Source organism: Orbicella faveolata, unplaced genomic scaffold (assembly GCF_042242905.1).
Source record: "Orbicella faveolata isolate gen_17 unplaced genomic scaffold, um_ofav_v1 contig_14, whole genome shotgun sequence".
Classification (NCBI taxonomy): Eukaryota; Metazoa; Cnidaria; class Anthozoa; order Scleractinia; family Merulinidae; genus Orbicella; species Orbicella faveolata.
The window spans coordinates 20,387,331-20,409,775 of NW_028301541.1; the positions used below are offsets into that span (position 1 = coordinate 20,387,331).

General features: G+C 37.5%; 3 protein-coding genes across 3 annotated transcripts; 2 read left to right on the forward strand and 1 right to left on the reverse strand.

The window, feature by feature from the left end:
• Positions 1-4,380: 4,380 nt before the first annotated feature.
• Positions 4,381-7,525, forward strand: LOC110049551 (uncharacterized). The gene is made up of 2 exons (XM_089286974.1): positions 4,381-5,411; positions 5,945-7,525. Exon 2 carries the CDS (start codon positions 5,994-5,996, stop codon positions 7,377-7,379), a length of 1,386 nt encoding a protein of 461 aa, XP_089143100.1. The 5' UTR covers positions 4,381-5,411; positions 5,945-5,993; the 3' UTR covers positions 7,380-7,525.
• Positions 7,526-8,310: 785 nt separating this feature from the next.
• LOC149114443 (large ribosomal subunit protein mL55-like) lies at positions 8,311-10,676 on the reverse strand. Its single transcript, XM_089286978.1, has 3 exons — positions 10,603-10,676; positions 10,333-10,464; positions 8,311-9,516 (listed from the first exon to the last, which is right to left on the reverse strand). The coding sequence occupies exons 1-3, from the start codon at positions 10,623-10,625 to the stop codon at positions 9,234-9,236; spliced, it is 438 nt and encodes a 145-aa protein (XP_089143104.1). The 5' UTR covers positions 10,626-10,676; the 3' UTR covers positions 8,311-9,233.
• Positions 10,665-21,932, forward strand: LOC110049561 (cystinosin-like). The gene is made up of 11 exons (XM_089286976.1): positions 10,665-10,902; positions 11,961-12,042; positions 13,544-13,622; positions 14,229-14,341; positions 14,801-14,900; positions 15,194-15,219; positions 15,723-15,822; positions 16,349-16,468; positions 17,067-17,237; positions 17,926-18,043; positions 19,135-21,932. The coding sequence occupies exons 1-11, from the start codon at positions 10,836-10,838 to the stop codon at positions 19,335-19,337; spliced, it is 1,179 nt and encodes a 392-aa protein (XP_089143102.1). The 5' UTR covers positions 10,665-10,835; the 3' UTR covers positions 19,338-21,932.
• Positions 21,933-22,445: the final 513 nt, after the last annotated feature.

Genomic DNA, 22,445 nt, shown 5'->3' on the forward strand with positions numbered 1-22,445 from the left:
GAATAGTGCTACATATAAAATTGCTTTGAGAGGAATACTACAGAAATCCTTAGAGGCATTCTTTTATGGCAGGACAAAAGTAAAAGACTTTCCTCAGTGTGAAGTCTTATGATGCCCGACTGTTCTTTTATATAAACAAACCACAGATTGTCATGTACAACTCGCTTAGCTACACTTATTACTTTGTTTATGCAAAGCATTCTAGTCACATAAATGTCTCTTATTTGAATGTGCCTTTTCGCTATATCGTACACGAAGAAGGCCACAGGAAGTGTTGACAACAGGTACTTGAATCTTTCAATGAGGTCCGGAGGCACTCCCATAAAGACGGGGATTTTGACTGTTGTTCAGTGGCTAAATTAATACATTGGGTAGTCCAGGGTTCAAGCGTGGGCCACTTATTTGCGTGACGAATTCACGTCTTTTAATCTTAAGCACGCTGGAATTAATTTTGTTGTTTGGGGAGCGGCTGAAATCTATTTCCTGTGCTGAAACTGAACAAATAATCCAACAGAGATTATGAGAGGCGTTCAAAACGTTTTTGCAGTTCGCAACTAGCCAAGTAGAACTCCAAGTAGAAAACAGTTAACTATATATATCAGCACAATTCAATAAGTTCTGATATCTTGCCGTTGTAATGTGTCGAAGGTGTCCAATATTTCATTTATCCGTTTATTCATTGAACCGCGCAAGTGAATAATAATCTTAAACTAGCAATAATCAAAGATTATGAGAGTGCGTTCGATGCCTTCACTTTCTAATACTGTGAATGATTTCATTAGGTGACTTTCAACTCCTGTCTATTGCTAAAATCACCATTTTTTCATCAACCACCGAAGTTTTACGGGTAGGCATAACATATGACAAGGTCTAGTATTATGATGTGTCGAAGGTAGCAAATATTTCAGTTTATCCACTTATTCATTACACCACTTAAATGAATAATAATCTTACAAAGAACCCAGTCAAACGGAAAATGATGATACAGAAATTAGAAGTGGCGAGGAAACCAAAAAAATTGATGGATTTCCTCGGTAATTAGAAGTCTGGAGTTCAGTAAAAAATATTATGTGATACAAGTCATGTCTTGTAACCATTGCATTCACTGAGCAATGTTTATTAACCATCGCCTATTTCAGAGCCGGTTTACACTGCTTTTCCGCTTTTATATCATGTTAGTCCAGAGTTCAGTCATTTCACAAAATGATTTGCCGGTGATTGTGTACGAAAAAGGCCATCCCAAACGCACTGACCAAACCATTCGCTGCATCATTATTATTTTTTTCTAGTGTTACTTTGTTTTCTAGATTTCAATATATCTGAGTATGCACTGCTCTGGTTAGTAGCCTCCCGGTAGCCATTTAGTAGATTGACACATTAATAAAGTTGCTGCCGCAGCAGCTTTCCGATTACGTCACTACCTGGGTCACCGGTTTTCTAATGATTGTACTCTGTACTGTATTGCAGCGGGCAAAATTATATCTCGTTTGGGCATCGTGCCTAAAGGATCACGGAAATTCTAATAAAAGCATGACAGTCGAGATGACTTGGGACTAAAAAGTTTATTTTACATTTAGCACATCAGAAGAAAGTTAAATTAAGAGATGACACCGCCGAAAATAGAGATAGCATCTGTTTGTTTGTTTGTTTTTTTTTGCACGCACAGCCATACGTTTTCCTGTAGGTTTTAAGTGAAGATAAAACAATTTGTGCCATGGAATTTAGGAGATTGAATATTTGTTCTTCTATGTCATGTTATAAAAATAAATGAAACAGCGCTCTCTAACTATGACATCTGATTACGTGACCGCCCGCACGTCAGCTTTCCGATTACGTCACTACCTGGGTCACCGGTTTTCTAATTGAAAAATTTCAGTAAATATTTCAAGCTGTTGGCAGTTAATATAACAGCATTGTTCAAAGTGCTCACAAATTTCTAGGCTAATCAGTGAAAACCAAAGACTGATTAGCATTAGCACTGATTAGTCTACTGATCAAACGTTACGAAAGTAACTTTAAAATTCCACAGTTGTAATTAATTAGTGACCCCGAATTAAACTCTGGTAGAGTCCACACTACACCGAAGAAATTTTAAAACGCAGTTTTATTTCTACGGTTAGGCCTAACATCCACACTAATCCGTCACGAAAACGGCGCTTTTCGAAAACGTTCTACAAACTGGAGGAATTTGAAAACGCCGGCTTTGCGTTTTCGTGTGGACGGAAAAGATTTCAGTTGAAAAACGGAACTTTCCGACAACGATGTAGTCGCGATAGTCATGTGATTTCCTTGACCGAGTTTTCCTCAAACACAAATCCAAAATAACCGGTGACTGTTTAGTTTTTAAATATTTGATGCGTTTCAGTTTCAGAGTGAAACCTCCATCTTCAAATTCTTCCACCGTAGTGCGGACGTGGGGCTTAAAAATATCCGAAAGTCACGTCAATATTTCACAATTCATTTGTAAGTAAATCTTCAAGTAGTGACCCCAAATTAAGCTCAGCTTAGTAGCTTGCAATGTTTTTGGCTGAATATGAACAGAAACATAAACGAATGCACCGAAACAATCTGATCTTTACGTTTTCCTTATTGTAAAGGTAAATGTTACTCGATACTCGCTGTCTCTCTCTGTTGGTGCGGACAGGAAGCTTAGCAATTTCCTCGTTCAGCGCACTTTGCTCTTTCGCTTCCCTTTTTCCGCCCTCTTTTTCTTGCTTTTTACACTCCTATTTCTTGTTTTAAATTGGTAAAAAAAAGATCATGCAACTGTTTTTCATCCACAACTCGGTGAATTGAAATAATACTCACTTGACCCTGTAACTTTATTCCTCTTACCTTAGCCAGGAGTTCATTCCAAGCTTTTATTTTTACACTTACCTTTACTTTTGCAAGCCTATGCCTATACACATGAAATTATGTCCCTAAATTATCAAATCCTCCTATTTCTTGTTTTAAATTGGCAAAAACAGATTTTGAACACTTTTTTTATCCACAACTCGGTGAATTGAAATAATACTGACTTGACCCTGTGACTTTATTCCTCTTACCTTAGCCAGGAGTCCATTCTAAACCTTTATTTTTACACTTACCTGTACTTTTGCAAGCCCATGCTTGTACACATGAAATTGTGTCCGTAAATTATCCAAATCTCCAAACTTTAACTAAAGGAATTTTATCGGTAGAATGGTATGGAGAATATATGTGGACTGGCATCTTGCTTTTGTAAAACCCTCCAGCAACGGCCTTGTAGTGTGATTAAAAGCAAATTTTAGAAAATCTTATTGATTGTCTTAAACAACGGAAAGAAAAGTTCTATTTTCAATATAATTCAGTCCACGCCATGGAGTGGGGCTGCCTAAAAACTGAACTGCCACACCTAAGAGAAGTTAGCAAGGGGATCTCTACTGACCTCGCTGAAAAACAAGTTCTTCGCGACTTCCTTTTAAAATTCATTGACTACAGACAAGGTTGTCGAAACATTTTATTATAGTATTAATGGCAAGAAAATACTTTCATAAGTATTTGTTACGGAACATATAAGAACGCCAAGCCCTTACTCGTGAAACCTTCCAGTCTCAAGTTGAAAATGCTAATTCTCCTCCAGTTCTTTGATATCAGTTCTAAGAATTTGGGGATACGTCAAGACTGAATACCGTAGAATTAAGAGAGTAACGGCCTCCGTTACTGTCGGATTTAGCGGCAAAAGGGGCCGCTACTTTCGGGTAGCCGCGTTACTTTCGGATGGTTAAGAAACGTTTCTGACGGAAATAGTCGTTTCAGACAAAGCGAAAGTGTAACTCATGAAATTAAAAGTTCCGTTTATGTATGTTCCTAACTACCCACATAAACTTGAAAGCTGAACGCCTAAACAAAAAAGGCCTAAACTTTGGCAGAAAGTGTAATGGTCACGTATATCATATGAATATCATTTGACTCTGCCGCTAGACAACTGAATACAGTTCATAAATCATAGTTTCAAGAAAAATTCAGTTAAGTTCGAAATAAAATCATAAATATTTCTTCCGAGTTGTTCAGTCCTGTTGTTAGGCTGTTCTATCCGCATTGCGCTTAATTTAAGAGATCAGAGGGTTTCTCTTTTGGTGACTTCTTCAAGGGGCTGTTACTTTTGGAGGGGACCGTTACTTTCGGGGTTCAATAGGAAGGTAAAAAACTAACGTTACTTTCGGGGAGCCGTTCTTTTCGGGAGGGGGGGCGGCGTTACTTTCGGAATTCTAAGGTATCACTTAATTGGTGATTTTCTTAACTCTCATCACCTGTTTGCTTAATAATGTCATGAGAAATTAGATTTTAATCACTTCTGGGTTCTAATAGATCGTGCTCTTAACTACCTGGGGACATTTACGTGCGTCATGATTGGTTGAAAAACGTTTACCATAAATCAATGGTAAGAGAACATTATGACTTCACAACTCGGCTTTCTGTTCACGAAAGATGTAAAACCCTTTCCCTCCCAGTTTACGCAGAGATACAAAATCGTGGAAACTGATGAGTTTTGAACGTCCCATAGAACTCAAATTAACCGTGAAAATATTCGCTTCAAAGCCTTCAACCAATAAGAGCTCGAATCTACGATGCCTTGCTATTCATGGTCAGTTGTTTGATGTTGACAGGGGACCTCTGGATCCGGCCGTGTTGGTTGAAAGAATATTAGTCGAGGTTACCCTCAAATAAACCTTTCTCAAATTGTATTTATTTTGAGTTAGGGACGAAGAGTTTTTTGTCCGATTTTGATATTCTTGCGCGAGAACATGTTTCGCCTGTACATGTTTACTCTACAAAATCAATTTAGTTTAGGCCATTTTAGGGGCCCCTCTTTGAAAGAAAAAAAAAAGCGAGAACGATTATGCATCGATACCAGTTTAGACAGAGAAACCTTCAAGCAAACGTGAAAATTATTTAACAGTCTGATAATACAACACAACCCGTGACTAAAACACATACAACTATAGGTACTTCATTAACACATCGCAGGGTTCTTGCTTCAGAGGGATTAACAACAAAACAAAGAAGTCCATTCAACATATAAGTCCAAGATCTATTAAAATGAGTTTAACAAAACACAATAAGCGTTTACCTGTCATCAGAAAATTGACTCAAGGGAAAACCTGTCACAGGCAAGAGTCATTGTTTGTTGACAAATGCACAAGATTGGGATTTTACAGATTCGCGTCTATAACATTAAACTCGTGCTTTTCCTAGCGACTTTCCGTAAATTAAGTTCCTTCAGTGACTAACCGAGCCTGAGAAAATAATGCATTCATGAAGGAACTTCGGTTAAATTCGCTTTGTGGTTCAACTTGTTTGCTAATTCTAAAGCCACCTCAAAAGTTTTCATCGTAGATATCAGACGTCATGCTGTTGTCAGGGAAATTGTACACAAGGTTCTAAAGGTAAGCAACTTTACTTTTTTTGTTTTAAAAGGTACATAGAATGACAAGAAACAGTTAAATAGCAAACAATAACATTGGTTCGCACTTGTACCTTGATACGTAATGCTTTTTGCGAGAACATTCTGGAAGGATTTTAACACCATGAGCAAATTGACTTATAATGAGGAGGCAAATTAAGTGTAAAACCGTACTCCCGTGTGTAAGGGGGAAGGTAGTCCCCCGCTGGGGTGGAGAAAGGAGCTATGAAGGTTTTATTCGTATCACGCACATGCTGAAGTTAGAAACACCCAAACCAAGAGAGGAATTTAAAAAAAAGATGTCATACAAGTTCATTTGTGTGTGTTGCATGCCGTCTTACCCGTATAAGAGAAAGTATAGTGAAATTAATTAAATAAATTTAGAAATCTCAATTTCAACTTTATATGGTGTCTCTATTATCTGCTTTTGGATAAACAGTTCCGATTTCTCAAGGTTTTATAGTTTAGGTCAAGAGAGGGATTTCAATTCTTTCTTTTTACTTTAATTCATTTCAGATTTTCCTCATATTCCATTGCAAAATTAAGCTTGTTAAAGCGACTAGTTATGACAACTCCAATGGCAACCTCGATAAGACCACGTGGCCTATCACGCCGTGATCACGTGTTGAACCTCCTACCACCGCTGACCGTTGTAAATAAAGAAGATGCGACACTGCATGATCGTTTATTCTCTGACGACCCTCCAGCAAAGAACTACCCGAAGAGTTTTCCAAGTAAAGTTCTTCGGCATCTCGGGGAATGGACATTTTATTCTGCTCCCACAAAAGGGGAACTCGCCCTGCTTGACAAAAATATGTATGATTTAGAAAACGAAGCAGAAAATCCGACCAAAAATGATGCTGACGAGAAGAAGACAGAACATGAGATGAACACTCCTGGTGCACAATCCCAACGTGCTGGGGATGACAAAAAGAGACTGGAGACTAGAAAGGGAATGCCTCTGAAGACGAACAGAGAAAAACAAAAACAACAAACGAAGGAAGAGGAAAAAATAGTGCAAGAAGAAGCTAATGAGGTGGCAGAACAGAGAAAAGCTAGTTTTCTTCCTGAATCAACTCAGAGAAAATCCAACTCAGAGAAAACAAAGCACATTGAAGGCAAGAAAGGCAATAACGTCGAAGCTACAAAGTCTACAAAGAAGAAACCCAAGCGACCGTCATATGTAACATGCGCACCTAAAAAGCTGAAGAAGAACGCGCAAGTGAAAAGTAAAAAATCACATGTACCACCAGCGCTTGCAAAGGTTGAAATTACGTTGAAGAAGTCACGTGGTAAAGTACTTGGCGGAGCAGAATCTGGTGACGAAATAAGTACTGAGCCGCTGACAGTTGAAGGACATAACATGTCAGTACCAGGCTCCGATCGGAAACATGGTCATACTAAAGAACGAACTCACGATATTGAAAGAGTTGGTGCTCATAAAGACACTGTAAAACTGAATACAACTGAAAGAAAAGATAGCGAAGTGAAAAGGAGAAACAGAAGATTTATATCTGACACGGACACCGCTGATTTAGATGCTAATGATGGTAAGACGATTGCACCAGAGAAAGCACAGTTGAGGAATCCAAAGCGTTCCGTTATAAAAATTCCATTGCAGGAAATTGATAGTTCAGAGGAAGCTGATACCAACAACAGAATAATAACACCCGAACCTCAAGCGGAGCGGGACATCAAGTCAGAAAACATTGATTCAGGGTCAGAGTTACAAACGAAAGTTGATTCTCCAGCTGAGGATGCAGTGAAATCTAAGGCTTCCCCTGAGAATCTTTGCGGCAATTTGGACAATGATGTATTGCGTGACAAGTGTGTCACGTTTGGTCCGAGCTCTGAAAAAGAATCAGAGAATGAGAAGAAAAGGGCAAAGTCCCAAAATGGGCGTAAAAAAGAACGCAAACGGAGTGGCAAAAATAGGGTGAAATCCGGCTAAATATTAAACGATTGGTCCATAGGGAACAGTTAATTTTGTTTCCCGAGAGAATCGAGAGAAACCAAATTGATTGGTTTCCCGAGGGACCAGCAGTTGAGGTATTTGTTATATAGCACAACAAAGAAATAAAAGGAATTCACACCCAACCACGTTCATCGGTCAACATTTGCAGGTAACAGTAAACCGTTATCCCCCGATGTCGTAGATTTCGCAATGGCGAGAAACAGTTTCATTGTAAATACGATGTGATCTCGCCTTAGTAGCCATGCCAATGAGAGCACGCGCTGTTGAGGAATGAAATTTCAGTTGTGTAACAATTTCTGTTGTAGCGAGCTGAAGACTATAGTTTCAACGGGAATCTGAAATTCAGGGGAGTATCCAGGATTTTCTTAGGACGGGTTGCACCACTAAGAAATGGCGTAACTGACTGGTGAGGTAAACAAATTTTAAAAATGAATACGAAGAAGAAGGCCTCATCTCAGGGGAGGTGGGTGCGCACTCCCTGCACCCTCCCCCTAGATCCGCCCCTGGAAATTGGACACTACTGTTTCGTGTTGCCAAAAAATTTCGAGAAAAATAGGCGACACTGAAGTTGTTTCTAGTTTTCTCAACAGAAGTCGATTCCAGAACGTTCCACGCTCTATGATGCGTTCGTTTCTCACAAGTGCTCTCTTGAACTTTCTCAGCTTTTTTTTTCTTTTATAAAACAGATCTGCTGCATGAAACGATAATCATTTGTGGTTCGAGGTTTGGCAAATATGTCACAACTTTTCAGTGGTGTCATAGACATGTCACGTGTAAGCACGGCTTTCTTTCAAAATTATTTAGTATGATAGGAATGCAATGAGTGCAGAGAGATAGCTCTACACTTAATATTATCTAGTGCCACAGCCACACAACACGTAAGTATATAACTGGATTCAATAACTGCTTTATCATTCAGTCAGTGAGTCTGTTTATTTCACACTTTATTTTACATTAAAATAGCTTCTGAATGTAGTGGGAAGTGCATGCTTCTTGTGTTTTGTCAGCAGATTATTAAGCAAGGACCTTCAGATCAAAGCATAAGTAGAAGAACAACTTTTGAAGTCTAAAATGCTTGTATGAGATCGTCATACCTCACATCAAACTCATTCCCAGATCCTCTGACTAAGAGTATTCTGGCACCCAGACACAAGATTAATTTTAAAGTAGAAAGTTGTACTCTTCTTCTTTCTGGTACCTCCGTTGGAAAATCTAATAATATTATTCACTCCAGACCATGGTACAGTACATGCTAATGACCTTGAGCATTCTATGTAATAATTTGGTAGTAATAGTAAAGTCTTGACATCATGTTTCTATGATACTAAAATTCTCAGTTCTAAACAAATGGCACATTCCAGACAAAGAAGATGCCTGGCACAATGCACATGTGATTATGATGTTTATTTAGGACTAAATCTTTTTGTGTCATGACGATGTGATGTCACATTTTAGGACTCTACAGACATTACTTAAGGTGTCTGAGCATTCTTTCAACCAGTAAAAATAAGGGAAATGAAAAGAAAAATCACAAGATGATAATAGCTTTCTACCTGTCTGCTTCAGTTGTTTTTCACCTTCTTTTGCCACTTTAGACCTATCCTTACTCAATCCAATGAATTTTAAAAGAACTTCTTCCTCAAACTTTATCAATTAAAAGAGACTATCTACAGTCTTGGTGTTAACAATCTTGGTTTTCCCTGAAAGTTGATGATCGTTTCAGGCTTACAGATCTGTTTTTCTCACCTACTGTTTGTCACATTCTGTCCTTATTGTGTGTTTCACAGCAAGTTGATTATCAAATTTCACCTATCTTCACTAGTGCTTTCATTATTTCTTCTTCATTAAATTAGCCCATGATCTCTGATCATAACCTGCTTCATCCTCATCCTCGAGTTCATAAATTTTCTCAGGCTTTTCTGGTTTAAGTCTCTTCATTCTTTCTTTTCTTTCCTCCTCTGTCATGTCAGCAGGATTGATTGGTAGTGCAATTATTTTATAAGGCTTGTCATGTCGGATGAAGTACGAAGAACCATCTGGTTGAACGAGCCTGACCTTGTACATCCGAGAATATACCTTTTTTGGAATCCGGCTTATTGTTGCACTACAAGTGCTGGAATAGAAGGAATTGGATCATCAATGAACTTGTCTGACTTGAAAAAGTAAATCCTTGCACATAATTTAAAAATATAATCCCAAAATGACTAGCAACAGATAACAAGGGACTTACTATCAACTTCATTCCTTTATTTGCAGTAGTACAAATAAAGCCATTTTAGTGTGATGTGGAGGGTGGGGGGGGGGGGGGGGAGGATGGATTGACATCATCTAGTTTAAAAGCTCCCAAATCATCATCAAATTTTCTCACAGGTAGGTACATGTAATTCCATACATAAAATAAATTTGTTTTTATGGCCTTAACATGAAGTGACCAGGAATATTTCTACCCTAGTCCAACATTATGGTAAAGTCCAATATTTATGGTAAAGTCTGTAGCTGGCTGGAGGGTTGGAGGGTTGGAGGGGTGGAGGGGTGGAGAGGTGGAGGGGTGGAGGGGTGGAGGGGTGGAGGGGTGGAGGGGTGGAGGGGTGGGGGGGTAGAGGGGTGGAGGAGTGGTGGGATGGAGGGGTGAAGGGGTGGGGGAAGGACTCGTCTAATGCAGGAATTGAACACAATACAATACCCCATGCCAGCAATTGAACGTGAACCACCCGGTCAAAACAAAGAGTCTTGTTGTTTGTGATTGTTGAAGGGGTATATCTCCGAATTATGATAATGTCAAGTATTGTAAATTACAAAAGAACTTCGACAAAAGCCTAGCTTCTAAAGGTGTAAGTGATTATGTATCAACAAAAAATATCGCGATTGAACTGTATCGCATCTGGGTTGATTTTCTTTTCTGTAACCAGAAGCATATATATTAACACACCTGGTTCCTCTCCTTTCACACGATAACAGCTTTTCTCTGTTACAGAGAAACGATCTTGGTATGGATGACCTTTCATGATCAGCAAGCAAACATCGGTGTAAACTTCTCCTCAAAAACAAACGCAAGGTTGCACTGCAATCCAAGAAATAAGTAAAGAAACATAGAAAATTCAATAAATCAACATCAAATATATTTTGAACAAACAGATCAATCCTAAAACTTAAAATCACGATGCAAAATACCGATAACATTGCGACAATACATTCATACCTCGTAGAGGCCATCGCCGCCATCTTGAATATAGTTTGGAAGCCGCTGGTTCTTTGTACAGCCGTCTTACGTTATCGCATCGCGTGACCCTCACGGGTGACTCCCGAGAATGACTTTGCATGAAAAAGACGAAAATTCACACCTATATAAAGATATAATTAGACTAACAGACGTCAGGTGAACAAGTTAAAAACCAGACTGGTCAATCCATCGGTTACTTTTGCATCTTGACAATGAATATGGATAAAATATCCGTGATTTTGTTTTTATTAAGTACCCTGCAAGCCCGGAAGATTGAAGGTAAGGTAATTTTATTATTTAAGCTTGCCTAGATTTGTACATTAAAGTTTGGATGTATCGTGGAACAATAGTTTAGCCACTTTTGGTTGTATTCACCCAAGTAAGCTTACGCTAAAAGCCAAGAAACGCAGGTGAAAAAGTGCTCTATAATTCACTTTTCAGACTTCAGTTATCGTTTCTGAACAATCCGCTAATGTTCCTTCCATCTCACTTGAAACTTTGTTCAGTTTTAATCCAGCCGTTTTTTTTTGTTTTTTTTTAATAGCAAATAAAACGCGACTTAAACAAACCAAAAACGCAGTAAACCGAATCCAAATTTCAAAGCAATTTATCAACTTTGTTTTTTGCAGAGCTGTTTCTGGTTCGTGAGGGATAACGAAAACCTTGTTTTAATTTTGCCTTATTTACCTAAGCTAAACGTAAATTGAGCGAAGCGAAAAAATCACGATAGATTTAGCTTATTACCACTTGGCCGATTTTCCCTAGAACCAGTATATTTTTGCGCTATCACCAAGTTATCAAAAATTGGTTTTCCTAGTGTGGAAATGTGCTGGACAGCGGAAGCTGTACGTTTATTGAACCTCACGAGATAAATTGCGTAACTATTAGACATGTGACTGAAAACAATTTTGTTGTTGTGGGTAATAGGACTCAGGAGTGAAGATAAACCTTTTTCTTCCTAAAAATAAGCTTTGAACTTTGAGCTTTCAGACGAAAAAGAGAAAACCCAAAAAGACTAAATATTATTCAGTGAACTGTCCTGAATGGGTTTGTGGACCGCGTTTGTTTGGTCATTGATATTTATTGTCAAGCGCTGTTTCCTCAAAACGATATTTTCGCCGGATAAGGACAGGATGAAGAGTTACAACTCAATTTTGGCGATTCGTCTAATTTTAGTCAAATTTGCTCGGTTGAATGCTTGTGCAAAATTTAATATTTGTAAGGTAAGTATGCCTGGAGAAAACGACTTTGATATACTGATTAACTTAATTATTTGTCAACTTCATTAAGTGTATATAATACATAATATTGTGTCTATATATTTTACTTTTTTTCAGCGGAAGGTATTAAACTTAATTTAGACTCCTCTGACCATAAAGTACAGGTTGAGAAATCTGGACAGTTTGTTATTTCAGTAAGGTAATGTTTGAACCCTCTGTTGAATGTGCCACTACCAAGTTCTATAAATTTCTTGACTATACAGGGAATGACTGGATGACCTATTTTATATATCTTGAAACAAGACGTTTTGGCACATTTTATAGGCAAGAGATTTGGCAGCCCTAATAATGGTTATAACATGGAATAGTAAGTCTGAAGAAAGTGATTTCTTAATTGGTTTTGAGGGCTTGCCAGTGCCGCTGTGCCATCTTCTTGGTCAAGAAAGATTATCTTTGAATAGTGCATTTATTATCAAACGGGTATATATGGGTGCCAGACAGTGTACTGTATGCAACCTTATAAATATAATGATATTAGGGGTAACTTGCCATTGGGTTAACATTTAACACTTAATGACTGGTTCCGAGGGTAACAGTGAATTTTGTTTCCAGAGAATCTCAGTCTTTCCCGAGGCGAAGTCGAGGGAAACATTGAGATTCGAGGGAAACAAAATTCACAGTTCCCCAAGGGACCAGTTGAGGCACCAGTTGAGGCACCATTAGCAAATTTCAAAACGGAACGCCAAAGGTGGCAAGAAAAGCCTTCAATATTGGGGAGGTCTGGAACCCAGTATGCTGCCATGGTAACAAAACTGTCAAGCTCATATTGTGGAGCACATTAAGTAGAATCCTACTTTACAGTATCAAACATTTCTGATACCAACTATTTGAGATATCTTTCTTCATCATGTTTGATCAAAATTTGGTTGAGTGGATGACATTATTTGCATATTTTAAAAACTTGAATATCTCTTGAACAAAAAGAGTTATTTAAAAATAGTAAACAGCATTGTCTTCTTATACAGACTACTTGTTTATGTTTTAAAATGGCTTAGATAGGAAAGATGCAAATTTTGTCTTTAAGTACCACAGACTTTAAACTCCACTTGTCTTGGCCCAGGGTATCAGACATATGGCAATTCAATTTTTCCCTGACCTTGTCAGTTAAGGTGGCTTACTATAGTTTTTCTGAGACTCAGTAGCGCACCCTATGATTGCCTGGCAGACGTCAGTATTAGTCGCGTGTGCAAAACTGACACAAGTAACTCTAAGAAGAAACGAAAACCACTTCAGCGCTTGAAAGGTGTTAAATCACTTTCAATTGGTATACAAAGCGATAGTTTCAAACTCCATTCAAACATGTGTTTAAGCCTAGGGCCAATAAAATATGACATAAAAAGGTCATTGAACCTACTAGTGCCCAGTCTCTCCTTAGGTACTCAGTCGTTCATTTTGGCCATTTGTTGATGTTTAAATTGGCTTAAATTGTTGATGTTTCACATAAAATGGTAAAAGACATTAAGCAAACAGTAAATAAAGAAAGGAAAAATCTTGGAACATATTTCAAAAGAGTTAGAGGTTGGACTGTTATAATTCATCAAAACTGTAGTGAACCACCTTAATTACTTTTCACATATTTTTTAAAAGTGGAGTGTGATCTATTAGACAAGTCTGTAAGTTAAATCACGTTTTTTTTGCAGTGGCAAGGATTCTTCAAATGCATCTGTAGCTGTTATCATCAACAGCAGTAGGCCAGCAATAGTTGAAGTGCGAAAAAAGGTGATTCTTCTTTCTTAGAGCTAAGTGAAGACTTGCATTTTCTTCACAGGCTTTCATTTCTGCTTGTCTTACCACTGACATTTGACAAAGTGTCAACTCTCAGTTAGCTTCTCTTTCAACAGTCCAATCCACTTGAAAGTGACATAATAATTAGTCCACATTTTTCTGATTGACCAGATGAAATCTCTGGAAAGTCATCAATAGAAAACGATTTCAAAACCTGGTTGTCAAAGAGTGGTCAAAATGTATGTTAGGACTACATAGTTGTTGCTCTTAAAGGCTAATATTCAAATACATATTATTATTAAAAGGAAGCAGAAAGCTTAGGAGGAGTGCTTTACTTCTTTGCATATATGTTAAAGAAAATAGTAGAGTTATGCAGGGGCAGAGTAGAGGCGGGTGGTGGGGTACAAAAAATAAGTTTAACGGTAAGTTGAAAGGTTGCCTGGAAAAATGCCCAAAGTGATAACTGATAAATTGCTATCAATAGATTCTTCTTCCTTTAATTCCATTATAAAACACGAGGAGAGTTTGATGTTACATCAACAGTCACTTAAATGGCTCCTTATTCTGTGCACCCCTTTAACTGATTTTTTTTTTTTTCAGGTTCACTTAAATTTTGACCAAAAAAAATCAGTGAGAGTCCATGGCCTTGGCATTGGAAAAGTCACCATTAAATGTGCTATACAAAACACTACTGGTAAAGACAGCAATGTTAGGTATGTTACCCACATGCAAATTCTCCTTGAATCTTCTTTATGACTTCTTAAGAAGAATTTTGTAATAAGAAGTGAAAATGTCATACCTGAATGGAGTCCTTCCCACTTGTCTTGTGTTATGTTCGGTATTTTTGTGGCCTGTGAGTAATAATGTTATTTAAACAGGAAATCTGTTAATTGTGTTTGAAGTATCAGTCATCATCAATTAAGTCAACCCTGTATGCGCCAAGTGTTGTATAAGTTAGAACAAAGGTAGTTTTTCCACTGTGGCCTCTTCCTCACTATGTGGCCTTGCTACAACTTCTCCACCCAAATCTATTTGTACATTCCTTTATTGCCCTTCTGCCAGATGTATCTTTGGGTTATCAGATATTATTTTATGACAAAGTCAAAATTTAGCAGAAATCAGATTGCAAGTCTATTTTGTTATTAACAATTTCTTATTCAATGGTCCTTAAGCTTCACGATGAGAGTGGTTCACTCCTTGCCATTGACTATAATCAATGCTGTGATTGGCTGGATATATTTTGCTGCATGGTCCATTTCATTTTATCCTCAGGTGAGAATAACTCAAAATTCTAATTTTCAAGACTAACATTACGTCTTGTTTAGATATAATTTGATTGGCTAATTGTTGGTGCCAGATTTTTCTCTTTAACCCATGGACATAATATGAGCAATGAACGTTTAGTTTCGAGCTCCCTGTTAAAAAAACAGCTGGCCATTCAAAAAAAGACCCAGTCTTTCTTGTACTGACCTCTGACGTTGCTTTGCTCAGCTCACACCCGGAAGACCTTGTGTGATACTCTCTCAGTAGAGTAATTAATTAATGTTTATGTCACTTTTTTTCAGGCTTATCTAAACTGGAAGCGGCAGAGGTAACCAAATAATATATTAAGGATATTTCCAGGTCCATAGACATTTACAGTATAGATACTACAAATTAAATTACATCCAGGACCCGTGATGTGTATTTTTCTCAATGAAGTCATTTCCTGCTTTTTTGAATTGTTTGTGCAAACAATCAAATTTTCTATATAACAAAATGAAAATTAAAACGTGGTTTGAAGAATTTTATTTTCTTGTGTTTGGAACAATATTTTACTCACTCACTACATGTGTCTGTAAAATATTGTCTTTACTACGCTAAATTCCGTTCAGGCCTAAATTTTTATCAGGCATTAATTTCACAACTGCTTGCGTTGTGTGCATAACTGCAATGATCAATCATATCTTCATATCATTCTTCGCAGTTCAAATATATGAAATTTCACATGTTCACCTTGTTTTTGTTGATTTGCTCTTCGTTTTTGAGAAATAACATATGCAAAAAACCAAAAGCCTTCTATTAATATATTTATTTGTTCTTCTTATTCCACAGTGTTGTTGGACTCAACTTTGATTTCCTGGCTTATAACCTCACAGGGTTTATAGCTTATGGTTTGTTTAACATTGGCATGTTCTGGATACATTCTGTGCAGGTTGGTAAATTGTAATGCAAATATGTGCAGCGTGATAAATAAACACCATACTAATTTAGATCTTTACATAGTTATTTTGTATTCTGATGGATTATAATGTAAGAATTTTGCCATATACAGTTATATTACAAACTCATGATATGTTGGCCAGCTCCCAGTTGGCTAATTATGGCTCAGCTGGTAGAGCACTGCACCGGTATCGCAGAGGTCATGGGTTCAAATCCTGTTTAAGCCTGATTTTTGGGGGTTTAAATTTCACAGCTGCTTAACTTCATAAGTATTTTATGTTATTTTTCCAGTTGCGTTGTAAACATAGCTCACATAATTACTAAGTAGACATTTTGCATGCAAGAGTTGAGAACAGAATTGTGTTCCAAAGGCAATCTTTGATTTGTCCATATTTCACCATTGTGTTGGTGATATTTGAAAAGTTGGTGAGTATTTACTAAGTTTGCTTGTTTTCTTCTCAGTTGAGTTGACGTCTGCTCTTAGTTAACTTACACTATGGTTTAATGTTTCTCTTCAGCATGAATATTTTGAGAAGCACCCTGACGGAGTAAACCCAGTTCGAGCCAATGATGTGTTTTTTACTGTGCATGCTATTCTTCTGACCTTCATCACAATTCTTCAGTGTGTGTTTTATGATGTAAGTACTAACTCTTTATTTATTCAGCTCTATGCAACCAGCATGCTGCAATGATCTGTTTAATCAGTAGTTCTGTTTTATTATTAGATCAAATGACAAGTTGCCTTTGATATTGAAAATTATTGGCTGTCATTTGTGGTACTTGCCAGCATTTTGTAGCTGTCATTTTAGGGTAGCAAGAGCACAACACCATCCTAAGGGGAGGGGAGAGAGGGAGAAAGAGATAAGTTCTTCCCTTTTTCTTTACCTTTCTTCTTCCCCTGCCTCCACCTCTATTCCTTCTGTAAACCAGGTACTAAGGTTATACCATGGAAAAGAAGCAGTGGCAGCAGGGGGGAGGGGCAGAGAGAAGCGGTGGGAGCTTTTTCCTGGCGTGTATATGGAAATATTTGAATGTACATGTAACTTTCAGTGTAATTCTAGGTCATGATGTCTGGTATCTGTGGTAAGTGGTAGTTGTCAATTAAATGCATGCTATCATTGCTGCTTGTGGCTGCTAGTTCTACTAACTTACAAGAAAATTAATGTTAATGGTTGATAAAATACATACTGTGACTACATTTTTATATAAAAATCATTATGTTTTATTCTTTTTTAGCGTGGTGATCAGAGAGTGTCGTTTGTTTCTAAGATCCTGTTGTCTGGTACATGGCTGTTTGCTGCAGTGGCACTAGTGGTGACATTATTGCACAAAATCACATGGTTGACATATCTGTATTACTTCTCATATATAAAAATTGGTGTGACACTCATCAAGTATATTCCTCAGGTTAGTTCAGCTATCTCTCCTCCCTGACCTTCCCTCCTTCTGTCCTTTCCTGACCTTCCCTCCTTCCTTTAGTCCTTTCATCCTTCCTACTGTCTGTCCATCCATTCATCTGTCTGTCTGGCTGTCTGGCCATCCATCTGTTCATTTTTCATCCCTCCTTCTTTCCCTTCATCTTTCCTCCCTTCCTCCTTCCCTACCTCCTTTCCTTCCTTCTTTCCTTCCGTCAGTCCATTGGTCTGTTGGTCCGTCAGTCTGTCAATTCCTCTGTCTTCCCTTCCCTCCTCCCTCTTTCCTTCCTTCCCTCCCTCCCTCCCTCCCTTCTGTCCACCCATCCATTTGCATTATACTATACAGTCAGACTCCAGAAATTTGGACTCGGTTATTTCCATATCCCCGCTATTTCGAATTCCCTGTTATTTCCAACTCAAAACCATTTTCCTTGGATTTGTTCTTCAGTCATTTACTATCAGCTATTTCGAGCTCCCACTATTTTGAACTATATTTCAATTCCTCTGAGAGTTCAAAGTAGCAGGGTTCAACAGTATATTCAAAAGCCTTGATCACTATTAAATCATGTTATGCTGCTGTTGATCATATCATAGCATCGTATCAATGTCAACCATGATAACTTCTTCTTTCCTAAGAAATGATTTGCATTTAGTAAATACCCATCATTTTCTCTCAATAGGCATGGATGAACTTCAGACGTAAAAGCACTGTTGGCTGGAGTATTGGTAACATACTGCTTGATTTCACTGGAGGTTCATTGAGCATTTTACAAATGTTCCTCTTAGCTTATAACAATGGTGAGTCTCTCCTGTTTACCTTTGCAATGAAATCTAGCTTGTTCAAAAGTCTGGGGGGGGGGTGGGGGGGGGGAAGGGGACTTCCATATAAAAAACAGGGTGCTTGTAGTACTTTTAAGGGTTTAAAATGCAGATTCGGTGCCTCTTAGGCCGGTTCAGCCTTAAAAGGTCCACAGTGGGAGCTTTTGCGGCGTCTTTTAGGGTATTGAGCTGAAAAAATTATGACAGGAGATAATTTGTTGTTTTAGAATTGGTACCTCTTAAGGGTGAAAAACATTTCAAGCCACGCCCACAAAACAGGATCCTGATACCTCTTAGGGGCTCTTTTCAAAATTTCCAACAAGCACTTGCATCCTTTTGTATGGGAGTCCCCCCAGGTTCAAAAGCATAGGATCAAACATGCATATTTCAATGGTTCTGCCCTCTAGACTTGTCTCTGATAATATACCTCATCTTGCTTGCCAGCTCATTCTTGTAGCTCATGCAGGTGACGTCAAATGTGTGCCTGCTTGTAGGTTACGTGAAACACTGGTAACACAAAATACTGGCAGGTCGTTGTGAGCTTTTTACAAAAATTTGCTGGTACCCATTTATTTTCCTGTGTAGTTAGACTACATTTAATAAATGAATAACTTTATGTGTCAAGTGTATTAAGCACTGTTGTGCTTAATGGGGACACAGTAAATAAACAAACAAATATTGCAAACAGGCCACAAACTATTAAGAATCGCAACTTGTTGAAGGCTGACCAGTTGGCTATTTACACAACATATGGTCAAGGAGTTGAGTAGGGCAGCAGGGTGCAGGATTTAAACCAGGGATCTCCAGATTTCAAATCCAGCACCCTAAACCACCTGGGCACACTGCCTCCACTGCTACACTCAGCTGTGAGAATAACATGAATAGACTTGTGAGACGTACAGGGCCAATGTCAAGATGATGCACCAATTTTTTTTAAGGTCACTGTAATAAACTGTCTTGGAATGTCATCAAGGAAAGTGTTTACTGACCAGTTCATAAGAAATGAATTTTTAAATATTATTTAATAAGTTATTGATTTTAACCATGTCAATGGATGTTGTTGTTTGCAGATGACTGGAAGTCCATCTTTGGTGATTTCACAAAGTTTGGTTTGGGTGCTATCTCCATTTTATTCGACCTTTTATTTATGGTTCAACACTATTGCCTTTACAGTTCAAAGGGTGTTAGATATGAAGTCATTATTGACAATGATGATCCAAAGGAAGTTAGTGTAGAAAAGAAACTGAAGTCATATGGATCAAATCTTCCATAATGTTGTCTAGTAAAGTTTCTGTATCAATATACTTCATGACATCTGTGCCAACTCCTCTGGATTATTCCGAGTCGGCCCCAGGTTCAGTTACCTGGTCTCTCGTATGGGTCACCAAGTCTTCCACACAATACAAAGAAAAGTGCATAATATACACTTTTGGCCAATTTTTGGCATTTTTTTTGAGAGGGGGGGGGGGATTTTTTTTCTCTTTGACCAATTTTTGTGGTTGAATTGGCAGGGCTCTATCTTTGACCACCTTTTTTAGGTTCAGGAAGGCAACATTGATGATCTCCCAGATTTTGATTTTTAAAAACATTTTTAGAGTTCTGAGCCTTCTGTAGGTGGACCCAGGGGATTGTTTTGTGGCTCAAGTCAATTTGTGCCTATCTGCAACGTGGGCCAATTTGATTGCATTGTTTAATGAAACTATTAGGTTCAGCTGTGGACTCTTGCAGGAAATTTTCTGTGGTCCTTCGTCAAAACAAAATGTTTAAATTTTTCAAACTTTCAAACCACTTTAAAATCATGCACTTATGAATATCTGTACCTCATAACTGGTATTCATTCTTATTTCATGATGATATATTTAATTTTGGGATGCATTTTGGTTCCTAACCAATTTTTTGATCGTCAGGGTTACAATGATGAGGTTAGGCAAAAGGCATATTACTTTGTTTGTATACTGGAGGAGAATATAAGGATTTTTATTTATTTGACTTGTATACTGAAATAATTATTACCCCAAATGTCCAATTTTCAGAATTTTACAAGTGGCATCTAGTCTTTGTATCTCAGGAAGATTATTATAGTGAATCAAATTAAATTATCCTCCCTGGTGTTTTATTCGAGTGAAAACTGTGATTTTGGTATGACTGTGAGTTCTCACCCTAATAATTCATTACAGTCTACTAGTCTACTAGTAGTCCAAAGCAAGTGGAAGCATGAACGAGCACAAACGGGAGGCTAGCACCTTTATTTACCCTAACACTGAGTTTATAGCACGTTCAAACTGAGCAATCGTGTAAAGGAATTAACTGCATATGAAAATGAAGGAATGAAGAAGTTACTGTCTACTTTTCTGTATTAATTTTGATGCACACTTTCACAATTTTTCATTGTGCTAATAAAGTAAAATTCTCTTTGGCATATTGAACAATATAATGTCATTACACTGTCAGATGAATTTGATTAGTATTTGTCGGCCTCTTTACAACCTGGTGACAATTAATTATGTTCATTGGTTACCAGAACAAATCAAACAGTCTTCTAGAGCAAGGTTTTTTTGGTCAATGTCTCACAATTTTTTTGTTTTGGAAATTAACATGTTATTATGTGTGTTACAAGTATCTATTTCCCTACGTGGGCCATTTTTGTTTTGACTTATTACGTGATTAAAAGAAGCAGAGTTAGTTATTAAAGATGTTGATTTAAAATTAGTTCTTAACTTGGCTAGGTAGTGCTATCTGACACTGGGAAACAGAAAGACTGGCAGTCTGCTTTTATTATTCTCCTTCAATTGATATTGATCTCCCTTTCTGCTCGCTTGCACTAGCTTAGACCTCATTTTACTATATCCAAAAGAGGAACTATTTTAGTCAACTTTATTTAAAATCAAATTGTACAAATTTTTTTGTGTATGATAAGTATGGGTAATTTCTCAGAGAAATTTTTTACCGACATTATTTTACACTAATTGTTATCCCTGTGAATAATTTACTGTGGTCTAGTTCTATGTATGAAATCAAAAGAAGTTACATTTTTTAGCAATTATGAGTTGAATCCTAGTTTCTCAAACCCTTCGTTTTTTGAACCTCCCTATAACTTGAACCAAAAGTCATTTTCTCCCAAAGGTGAACACTGCAACTTTACCTCTGATTTCTTGAATAAATTATCTCATTTCTCAAACCAATTTTTGTTTCCTTGGTATGTTTGAATAATTGGGATTCCTCTGAAACATTTTATATAAATAGAATAAATAGCTTGATATAGTGCACATTATGTGAAAGCAAGATAACTTGCACGAAACTGCAAAATTTAGTTATTATGTAGTTATTTCCAAGTACTATAAAGTGGTCATGCTTTGTGCTCAATAGCTGAGACGCTTTTGATGCATTGCAGACCTACTGGTGGTATACTTTGGGAATTTGGTATCATGCAACATTAAATGCTTAGGGTTCTTGCTTAAAAATATTTATATAAACAGAGCAAAAAATATATAACTCATTAACGTATGTATTTTAAATAGCACAAGTGAGTTCAGGAAAACTAAAATTAAGTGCTTCACATGGACTTTGGAACTTTCTAAGATTGTCTTACCACATGTATGTGCCAGGACATGCAGCCTTGAAAGTCTTGAGTATAAAATGCCAATGTCTTAATGAAGTTCAGATTTTAGCACTGAAAAATGTATAGTTCTTAATTTTAATATCTATTAAAAAAATAATATAAACTAGATTTTATCTAGAGAAATTTGGTTGGAAATAGCAGATTTATACGTAAGTAGATTTTTATACCAGTTAGTCTTATTTGATCTTTATTAGCCATACAATGTGACTAAAGAGTTATGAGAGACAATAAAAGTGACTTGTTTCTTTACATCAGATCGTAAACTTTTTGTTTCTGACCTTTTAATTGTGCAGTTCCAGAAAATATTCATACCATCCTTCCCCCCCCCCCCCCCCCCCACAGAAGGGATTGGAAATTCCTAGGGGCTGGGGGGTCTGTAAGACCAAAAAAATTTTAAAAAATGTATCAAGCTTGATCAGAATTTCCAGAGGGGTGGGGGTCTTAGAAAAAAATCCCTTCCGTGGGGAAGGTATGGATATTTTCTGGAACAACACATTGTTACAACTTTCTCATGCCCTGCATTTCCCTGAGGGTTTCTCTGAACATCTTTTTAACATATTCTTACTAATTAACAATTAGACCCATAGCCCGCAAGGGCTACGGGTCAATAGCCCATGAGGCGAAGCCGAATGGGCCATTGACCCGTGGCCCTTGAGGGCGAAGGGTCTAATTGTTTTAGTATCATCCAACTAGTTGGACAGAAAAGGTAATAATAAAGTTAGCAAATGCAAGTTGAAGAAATATTTATTTGGGAATAAAACG

Coding starts and splice junctions, on each gene's coding strand:
- LOC110049561 (XM_089286976.1), top strand. CDS start 10,836: ATGAATATGGATAAAATATCCGTGATTTTGTTTTTATTAAGTACCCTG. Junction 10,903..11,960: donor GCAAGCCCGGAAGATTGAAG/GTAAGGTAATTT, acceptor ACTTTTTTTCAG/CGGAAGGTATTAAACTTAAT. Junction 15,220..15,722: donor CTAAACTGGAAGCGGCAGAG/GTAACCAAATAA, acceptor CTTATTCCACAG/TGTTGTTGGACTCAACTTTG.
- LOC149114443 (XM_089286978.1), bottom strand. CDS start 10,625: ATGGCGGCGATGGCCTCTACGAG. Junction 10,465..10,602: donor GCGGCGATGGCCTCTACGAG/GTATGAATGTAT, acceptor CTTGGATTGCAG/TGCAACCTTGCGTTTGTTTT. Junction 9,517..10,332: donor TGTGAAAGGAGAGGAACCAG/GTGTGTTAATAT, acceptor CTTCTATTCCAG/CACTTGTAGTGCAACAATAA.
- LOC110049551 (XM_089286974.1), top strand. CDS start 5,994: ATGACAACTCCAATGGCAACCTCGATAAGACCACGTGGCCTATCACGC.